This window comes from Carcharodon carcharias, chromosome 10 (assembly GCF_017639515.1).
Source record: "Carcharodon carcharias isolate sCarCar2 chromosome 10, sCarCar2.pri, whole genome shotgun sequence".
Taxonomy (NCBI): domain Eukaryota; kingdom Metazoa; phylum Chordata; class Chondrichthyes; order Lamniformes; family Lamnidae; genus Carcharodon; species Carcharodon carcharias.
This window is the reverse complement of record NC_054476.1, coordinates 143,999,860-144,009,324: the sequence shown is the minus strand read 5'-3', so window position 1 is coordinate 144,009,324 and position 9,465 is coordinate 143,999,860. Positions and strand designations below refer to the sequence as shown.

The 9,465-nt window shown below is 59.4% G+C and overlaps 1 protein-coding gene across 3 annotated transcripts in view; it reads left to right on the top strand.

The window, feature by feature from the left end:
• The window catches only part of slc43a2b (solute carrier family 43 member 2b), a 74,442-nt gene that overhangs the window by 45,204 nt on the left and 19,773 nt on the right, over positions 1–9,465 (top strand). For all 3 annotated transcript variants that reach the window (XM_041198412.1, XM_041198411.1, XM_041198410.1), the window contains 3 exons: positions 5,239–5,372; positions 6,496–6,695; positions 7,998–8,144. In XM_041198412.1, the coding sequence (XP_041054346.1) occupies positions 5,239–5,372; positions 6,496–6,695; positions 7,998–8,144 (481 nt within the window). The remainder of the gene's footprint in view (positions 1–5,238; positions 5,373–6,495; positions 6,696–7,997; positions 8,145–9,465) is intronic.

Genomic DNA, 9,465 nt, shown 5'->3' with positions numbered 1-9,465 from the left:
CTCTCCCTGCCCCGCTCGCTCTCTCTCTCGCTGCCCCGCTCGCTCTCTCTCTCTCCCTGCCCCGCTCGCTCTCTCTCTCGCTGCCCCGCTCGCTCTCTCTCTCCCTGCCCCGCTCGCTCTCTCTCTCTCCCTGCCCCGCTCGCTCTCTCTCTCTCTGCCCCGCTCGCTCTCTCTCTCTCTCCCAGCCCCGCTCGCTCTCTCTCTCCCAGCCCCGCTCGCTCTCTCTCTCCCAGCCCCGCTCGCTCTCTCTCTCCCAGCCCCGCTCGCTTTCTCTCTCCCAGCCCCGCTCGCTCTCTCTCTCCCAGCCCCGCTCGCTCTCTCTCTCCCAGCCCCGCTCGCTCTCTCTCTCCCAGCCCCGCTCGCTCTCTCTCTCCCAGCCCCGCTCGCTCTTTCTCTCCCAGCCCCGCTCGCTCTCTCTCTCCCAGCCCCGCGCGCTCTCTCTCTCCCAGCCCCGCTCTCTCTCTCTCTCCATGCCCCGTTCGCTCTCTCTCTCTCTGCCCCGCTCGCTCTCTCTCTCTCTGCCCCGCTCGCTCTCTCTCTCTCTGCCCCGCTCGCTCTCTCTCTCTCTGCCCCGCTCGCGCGCTCTCTCTCTCTCTGCCCCGCTCGCTCTCTCTCTCCCAGCCCCGCTCGCTCTCTCTCTCCCAGCCCCGCTCGCTCTCTCTCTCCCAGCCCCGCTCGCTCTCTCTCTCCCAGCCCCGCTCGCTCTCTCTCTCTCTGCCCCGCTCGCTCTCCCTCTCTCTCTGCCCCGCTCGCGCTCTCTCTCTCTCTGCCCCGCTCGCGCTCTCTCTCTCGGCCCCGCTCGCTCTCTCTCTCTGCCCCACTCGCACTCGCTCTCTCTCTCTCTGCCCCGCTCGCTCTCTCTCTCGCTGCCCCGCTCGCTCTCTCTCTCGCTGCCCCGCTCGCTCTCTCTCACAGCCCCACTCGCACTCGCTCTCTCTCTCTCTGCCCCGCTCGCTCTCTCTCTCCCAGCCCCGCTCGCTCTCTCTCTCCCAGCCCCGCTCGCTCTCTCTCTCCCAGCACCGCTCACTCTCTCTCTCCCAGCCCCGCTCGCGCTCTCTCTCACAGCCCCACTCGCACTCGCTCTCTCTCTCTCTGCCCCGCTCGCTCTCTCTCTCCCAGCCCCGCTCGCTCTCTCTCTCCCAGCACCACTCACTCTCTCTCTCCCAGCCCCGCTCGCGCTCTCTCTCCCAGCCCCGCTCGCGCTCTCTCTCTCAGCCCCGCTCACGCTCTCTCTCCCAGCCCCGCTCGCTCTCTCTCTCCCAGCACCGCTCACTCTCTCTCTCCCAGCCCCGCTCGCGCTCTCTCTCACAGCCCCACTCGCGCTCTCTATGCCCCGCTCTCTCTCTCTCTCTGCCCTGCTCGCTCTCTCTCTGCCCCGCTCGCCCTCTCTCTCTCTGCCCCGCTCGCTCTCTCTCTCTCTGCCCCGCTCGCTCTCTCTCTCTCTGCCCCGCTCGCTCTCTCTCTCTCTGCCCCGCTCGCTCTCTCTCTCTCTCTGCCCCGCTCGCTCGCACTCTCTCTCTGCCCCGCTCGCTCGCACTCTCTCTCTGCCCCGCTCGCTCTCTCTCTCAGTGCCCCGCTCGCTCTCTCTCTCTCCGTGCCCCGCTCGCTCTCTGTCTCTCTCCGTGCCCCGCTCGCTCTCTGTCTCTCTCCGTGCCCCGCTCGCTCACTGTCTCTCTCCGTGCCCCGCTCGCTCTCTGTCTCTCTCCGTGCCCCGCTCGCTCTCTCTCTCTCTCCGTGCCCCGCTTGCTCTCTCTCTCTCCGTGCCCCGCTCGCTCTCTCTCTCTCTCCATGCCCCGCTCTCTCTCTCTCCGTGCCCCGCTCGCTCTCTCTCTCTCTCCGTGCCCCGCTCGCTCTCTCTCTCTCTCCGTGCCCCGCTCGCTCTCTCTCTCTCTCCGTGCCCCACTCGCGCTCTCTCTCTCTCTCTCCCTCTGCCCCGCTCGCTCTCTCTCTCTCTCTCCCTCTGCCCCGCTCGCTCTCTCTCTCTCTCTCTCTCTCTCTGGCCTGCTCGCTCTCTCTCTCTCTCCGTGCCCCGCTCGCTCTCTCTCTCTCTCTCTCTCTCTCTCAGGCCTGCTCGCTCTCTCTCTCTCTCTCCGTGCCCCGCTCGCTCTCTCTCTCTCTCCGTGCCCCGCTCGCTCTCTCTCTCTTTCCGTGCCCCGCTCGCTCTCTCTCTCTCTCCGTGCCCCGCTCGCTCTCTCTCTCTCTCTCTGCCCCGCTCGCTCTCTCTCTCTCTCTCTGCCCCGCTTGCTCTCTCTCTCTCTCCGTGCCCCGCTCGCTCTCTCTCTCTCTCCGTGCCCCGCTCGCTCTCTCTCTCTCTCTCTGCCCCGCTCTCTCTCTCTCTCCCAGCCCCGCTCGCTCTGTCTCTCTCTCCCAGCCCCGCTCGCTCTCTCTCTCTCTCTCCCTGCCCCGCTCGCTCTCTCTCTCTCTCCCAGCCCCGCTTGCTCTCTCTCTCTCTCTCCCAGCCCCGCTTGCTCTCACTCTCTCTCTGCCCCGCTCGCTCTCTCTCTCTCTCTCTTCCAGCCCCGCTCTCGCTCTCTCTCCCTGCCCCGCTCGCTCTCTCTCCCTGCCCCGCTCGCTCTCTCTCCCTGCCCCGCTCGCTCTCTCTCCCTGCCCCGCTCGCTCTCTCTCCCTGCCCCGCTCGCTCTCTCTCCCTGCCCCGCTCGCTCTCTCTCTCTGCCCCTCTCGCTCTCTCTCCCTGCCCCGCTCGCTCTCTCTCTCTCTCTCTCTGCCCCTCTCTCTCTCTGCCCCGCTCGCTCTCTCTCTCTCTCTGCCCCGCTCGCTCTCTCTCTCTCTCTGCCCCACTCGCTCTCTCTCTCTCTCTCTCGCTCCCTGCCCCGCTCGCTCTCGCTCCCTGCCCCGCTCGCTCTCTCTCGCTGCCCCGCTCGCTCTCTCTCTCCCTGCCCCGCTCGCTCTCTCTCCCTGCCCCGCTCGCTCTCTCTCCCTGCCCCGCTCGCTCTCTCTCCCTGCCCCGCTCGCACTCTCTCTCTCTCTCTGCCCCTCTCGCTTTCTCTCTCTCTCTGCACCGCTCGCTCTCTCTCTCTCTCTCTGCCCCGCTCGCTCTCTCTCTCTCTCTGCCCCACTCGCTCTCTCTCTCTCTCTCTCTCTCTCTCTCTCTCTGCCCCGCTCACTCTCTCTCTCTCTCTCCCAGCCCCGGTCGCTCTCTCTCTCTCTCTCTCTCTCTGCCCCGCTTGCTCTCTCTCCCTGCCCCGCTCGCTCTCTCTCCCTGCCCCACTCTCGCTCTCTCTCCCTGCCCCGCTCGCTCTCTCTCTCTCTCTGCCCCACTCGCTCTCTCTCTCTCTCTGCCCCACTCGCTCTCTCTCTCTCTCTCTGCCCCGCTCGCTCTCTCTCTCTCTCTCTGCCCCGCTCGCTCTCTCTCTCTCTGCCCCGCTCACTCTCTCTCTCTCTCTCTGCCCCGCTCACTCTCTCTCTCTCTCTCCCAGCCCCGGTCGCTCTCTCTCTCTCTCTCTCTGCCCCGCTTGCTCTCTATCCCTGCCCCGCTCGCTCTCTCTCCCTGCCCCACTCTCGCTCTCTCTCCCTGCCCCGCTCGCTCTCTCTCTCCCTCTGCCCCGCTCGCTCTCTCTCTCCCTCTGCCCCACTCGCTCTCTCTCTCTCTCTGCCCCGCTCGCTCTCTCTCTCTCTCTCTCTCTGCCCCGCTCGCTCTCTCTCTCTCTCTGCCCCGCTTGCTCTCTCTCTGCCCCGCTTGCTCTCTCTCTGCCCCGCTCGCTCTCTCTCTCTCTGCCCCGCTTGCTCTCTCTCTGCCCCGCTTGCTCTCTCTCTGCCCCGCTCGCTCTCTCTCTCTCTGCCCCGCTCGCTCTCTCTCTCTTTCTCTGCCCCGCTCGCTCTCTGTCTCTCTGCTCTGCCATCTCTCACTCTTTCTCTGCCCCGCTCGCTCGGTCTCTCTCTCTCTCTCTCTCTCTCTCTGCCCCGCTCTCTCTCTCTCTCCCAGCCCCGCTCGCTCTGTCTCTCTCTCCCAGCCCCGCTCGCTCTCTCTCTCTCTCTCCCTGCCCCGCTCGCTCTCTCTCTCTCTCCCAGCCCCGCTTGCTCTCTCTCTCTCTCTCCCAGCCCCGCTTGCTCTCACTCTCTCTCTGCCCCGCTCGCTCTCTCTCTCTCTCTCTCCCAGCCCCGCTCTCGCTCTCTCTCCCTGCCCCGCTCGCTCTCTCTCCCTGCCCCGCTCGCTCTCTCTCCCTGCCCCGCTCGCTCTCTCTCCCTGCCCCGCTCGCTCTCTCTCCCTGCCCCGCTCGCTCTCTCTCCCTGCCCCGCTCGCTCTCTCTCCCTGCCCCGCTCGCTCTCTCTCCCTGCCCCTCTCGCTCTCTCTCCCTGCCCCGCTCGCTCTCTCTCTCTCTCTCTGCCCCGCTCGCTCTCTCTCTCTCTCTGCCCCGCTCGCTCTCTCTCTCTCTGCCCCGCTCGCTCTCTCTCTCTCTCTCTCTGCCCCGCTCGCTCTCTCTCTCTCTCTGCCCCGCTCGCTCTCTCTCTCTCTCTGCCCCGCTCGCTCTCTCTCTCTCTCTGCCCCACTCGCTCTCTCTCTCTCTCTCTCGCTCCCTGCCCCGCTCGCTCTCGCTCCCTGCCCCGCTCGCTCTCTCTCCCTGCCCTGCTCGCACTCTCTCTCTCTCTCTGCCCCTCTCGCTTTCTCTCTCTCTCTGCCCCGCTCGCTCTCTCTCTCTCTCTGCCCCGCTCGCTCTCTCTCTCTCTCTGCCCCGCTCACTCTCTCTCTCTCTCTCCCAGCCCCGGTCGCTCTCTCTCTCTCTCTCTCTGCCCCGCTTGCTCTCTCTCCCTGCCCCGCTCGCTCTCTCTCTCCCTCTGCCCCGCTCGCTCTCTCTCTCCCTCTGCCCCACTCGCTCTCTCTCTCTCTCTGCCCCGCTCGCTCTCTCTCTCTCTCTCTGCCCCGCTCGCTCTCTCTCTCTCTCTCTGCCCCGCTTGCTCTCTCTCTGCCCCGCTTGCTCTCTCTCTGCCCCGCTCGCTCTCTCTCTCTCTGCCCCGCTCGCTCTCTCTCTCTCTGCCCCGCTCGCTCTCTCTCTTTCTCTGCCCCGCTCGCTCTCTGTCTCTCTGCTCTGCCATCTCTCACTCTTTCTCTGCCCCGCTCGTTCGGTCTCTCTCTCTCTCTCTCTCTCTGCCCCACTCGCGCTCTCTCTCTCTCACTCTCTCTCTCTCTCTCTGCCCCGCTCGCTCTCTGGTGCGCTGTTGTTTTGGGGGGAAATGGGAGCACTTTGAGAAAGGAATGGTTCATTTGGATTGTGTTTTCAGGTGATTTATGATTTGGGGGCTCCATTTATCACCATCCTCCTGGTCTGGGCAGCCTGCGGAGGTCTCGTCTTCCTCAACTGTTTCCTCAACTGGCCATTGGAACCATTCCCGGGTCCCGAAGACATGGACTACACGTGAGTTGCAACCTTGGGGTCTGTGGGAAGTTCCCCAATCGTAGACCGAGGTGAAGCCCCCCACCCTGACATATCCATCAGCCCACTCTCGGTGGCATTGGCAGGTGTGTGGACAATTTCGTATCTGACCCTCCTATAAGACCAGCACCGGGAGTGAGTGGATACCCTTCACCTGAACGCAGGCTCAAACTAAGACCCTCCGTAGCGGCTAACTGGGGAGAGGGTGCTGGAGCCTCACAGGAAATTTGCCCTCCAGAGACACACAACTTGGTGGTGGGTGGGTTTAAAATTCCAAAACTCTCCAACCCGATTCCTCACTCCTTAAATATCCAGAGTCCAGTTTAACCAGGGAGGATGTTAGGATCTGATGATTAACCACTCTTAAGAGACCAGACATTGTAATATTTAAACAAGGTTACAAACCTCAGATTATGTAACAGTGGTGGTTCGGGTTCCCAGGACTGGAGAAATGGCAGCAGATTGGGCGAGGGAGCTGTTTGGAGCAGCAGATTAAGCATTTTTCCAGCACTTTGTGGGTCTGGAGGACGAGCCCGGTTTCTATCCTCCTCCCACTGACAAACCAGCTTCCCTCCCAATTCCAACCCCTCAAACTCAGCCCCTACAGCCCCATGTGCACACCCACCCCCCTTCCCCCCGCCAAAACCCTGCAATCTCTGCAACCCTCTCTCCCTGCTCCCCCATTGCAGCCTCCATCACTGGGCCCTTTCTCAAGGTGGAGCTCCCTGCCTGGAGTTCCACATTCTGCACTCCTGGGTTCTCCCCATCAACTGCTCTGACGCTGGAATAATCACAGTCCTGATCTTCATTCTGTTCCCTCACCCAGACACACATCTGAAGTACATTGTGAAAACTCTGTTTAAAAATGGTTAACGATTAATGTTTCTATTTCTCTCTCCATCTTTTCCCTAATTCCTCTATTCTCTCTTGATTCAATACTTTGATCTCTCTCTCTCTCCCCCCCCTACTATTTCTCCATCTTTCACTGTTGTTCATTCTCTCTCAATCTATTCTCACTCATTCCCTGTTGTTCTCTCTCTCCCTCCCCCTTCTGTCTCTCTGCCTTCTCTCTTTCCCCCCACCCCGTTCTCTCTCCCTCTGGCAGTGTGAAGGTGAAGTTTAGCTGGCTGGGTTTTGATCACAAGATCACAGGGAAGCAGTTCTACAAGCAGGTGACGACAGTGGGTCGCCGCCTCAGTGTGGGGAACTCGATGAAGCCCCAGGACAAGTTGTCCACCCAGGACGGTAACAAACTCTGTCTGTCCACTGTCGACCTGGAGGTCAAGTGTCAGGCTTCGGACCAAGGTATGTTGGCACGGAGAGCCTGGACATCCAGAATCAATTTGCTCAGCTCTGGCTGCATGTTAATGTGCATTTATATAGCACCTTTGACATAGCAAAACATCGCAAAGAGCTTCACAGGGGCCAAAATCCAAAAGAACATTGACACTGAGTCACGTGCACAAGAACACAAGAAATGGGAGCAGGAGTAGACCATTCAGCCCATCAAGCCTGCTCTGCCATTCAATATTGATCAACTCCATTTTCCCGCCCACTCCCCAAATTCCTTAATTCCCTGAGAGACTAAAACTCTGCCTATCCCAGCCTTAAATGTATTCAACAATGGAGCATCCACAACCCTCCTGGGGTAGAGAATTCGAAAGATTCACAACCCTTTAAGTGAAGAAATCCCTCCTCGTCTCAGTTCTGAACGGTTGACCCCTTCATCCTGAGACTTTGTTCTAGATTCCCGAGCCGGAGCGAAACAGCCTCTCAGCATCGACCCCGTCAATAGGGAGACAGTGTTAATGTCACAGGACGAGTAATCCAGAGCCCAGGCTAATGCTTTGAGACGTGGGTTCAAATCCCACCAATTTAAATTCAATTAATGTTTTAAAAACATCTGGAATTAAAAAGCTAGTCTCTGTAACGATGACCATCAAACCGTTGCTGATTGTTGTAAAAATCCATCTGGTTCACTAATGTCCTTTAGAGAAGGAAATCTGCCATCCTTACCTGGTGTGGCCTACATGTGACTCCAGACCCACAGCAATATGGTTGACTCTTAACTGCCTTCTGAAATGGCCTAGCAAGCCACTCAGTTTAAGGGCAAATAGGGATGGGCAACAAATGCTGGTCTTACCAGTGACACCCGCAACCCATCAAAAAACAAATTAAAATTAATTAAACCCCTTAGAATTTTCATGTTTCAATCATTCTGCATGCTGGGAATGTAGACCTAGTCTACTCGATATCTCCTCATGGAACACTCCCCGCCCGCCCCCATCCCAGAAACCAGTCTAGTGAACCTTTGTTGTACTCCCTCAAGGGTAAAGAGACCAGAACTGGACGGAGTACTCCAGGTCTGGCCATACCAAGAGTGAATGTTAAGAATATACAGAGTACAGAGTGATATTTCCCTTAATCAGCCAACTGTGCAGCTATGGTTGGAGGGGACCTTCTCTACTGAGGGAGATTCCTTGAACTCTGATCAGTTAGACTGCTCCGATTTCAGCTGCTTTGCCCTGACTGATGAATCCTGAGCATATCGACTGATTGACCTTTGGCTGGGTCCTGATTGTCTGTCTCCCTGTCTCTTTCCCACAGGCTCCGGCTCCTTCATGCAGAGTATTTTCAGCCCAGTGTACATCCTCAGCTTGGTCACCATGTGTGTCACCCAGCTCCGCCTCATCTTCTACATGGGAGCCATGAATAACATCCTGGAGTATCTGGTCGAGGGAGACCTCATCACAGGTTAGTTACGGTGGAGACCCCACCTTATCTGATGGCGTATTCAACTGGTGTTGGCATTAGGGTACAGAAGGGGCAATGAGAATGAGGGGGACACGGTACGGCTCTTTGATAGCCTTGGAAAGTGGGGTTTGTGCCAACCTGTGAGTGCAAAGCAAGAGGGAACGAGGAGATAACTGAGGCACAAGCCCAGTGACGATGGATGTTGAAGAACACCAACACACCTAAATATGGGCCGGATCCTGGATTAACCTGTGGCAATGAGGCAGGAAACCCTTCCAACAAGGAGCTGCACAAATTACTGCCCAAGGAGTGTCAGGGAACAGACGTTGATTTGAAGGTAATCGGATAAAGAGCCAGATAGGGAGATGGGGAGAAATGTGTTCTACGCAGTGAGTTTTTTTTGTATCTGGAAACAGAGTCAACAGGAACTTTCAAAAGGGAATTGGATAAATCATTGAATGGGAAAGATTTGCAGAGCTATCGCTCTCCTGGGTTGGAAGGAGAGAGTGTGTGATGTTTGACTTGGGGTCAATGTGCCCTGGATGCCTGGGCTCAGATCCTGCATGCGGGCTGGCATTGTGTGCTGATGGGGTTGGCAGGAGAGTCTCACCCGCAGACTCTTGGGGGGCAGGGAAGTGTCGGCAACACTGCAGGGATTCATGTGTCAGTGGAGCTGCTGGCAGTCAAGGTGAGTGGGGGGGGCGGTGGTGAAGAGAGAGCTGTGAGGAGCATGAGGAGGTGGGGAGAGAGAGACAGCATAACTGGGGGAGGTGCAGAGAGATACGGTTAGGGTAAGAGAGATGGGGAGGGAGAACGAGGGACAGGAAAGGGTTAAGATTGATGGGACGGGGGAGAGTCTGGGGGGGATGAGACTAAGGGAAGGGGGAGAGAGAGACTAAGGGGAGGGGAGGAGAGAGAGAGAGACTTGGGGAAGGGGGAAGAGAGAGAGACTCAGGGAAGGGGGAAAAGAGAGAGACTCGGGGAAGGGGGAAAAGAGAGAGACTCGGGGAAGGGGGAAAAGAGAGAGACTCGCGGAAGGGGGAAAAGAGAGAAACTCGGGGAAGGGGGAAAAGAGAGAGACTCGGGGAAGGGGGAAAAGAGAGAGCCTCGGGGAAGGGGGATGAGAGAGAGACTCGGGGAAGGGGGGAGAGAGAGAGACTCGGGGAAGGGGGAAGAGAGAGAGACTCGGGGAAGGGGAAGAGAGAGAGACTTGGGGAAGGGGGAAGAGAGAGAGACTCGGGGAGGAGGGGGAGAGACAGGGGGAGGAGGGGGAGAGAGACGGGGGGAGGAGGGGGAGAGAGACGGGGAAGGGGGAGAGAGA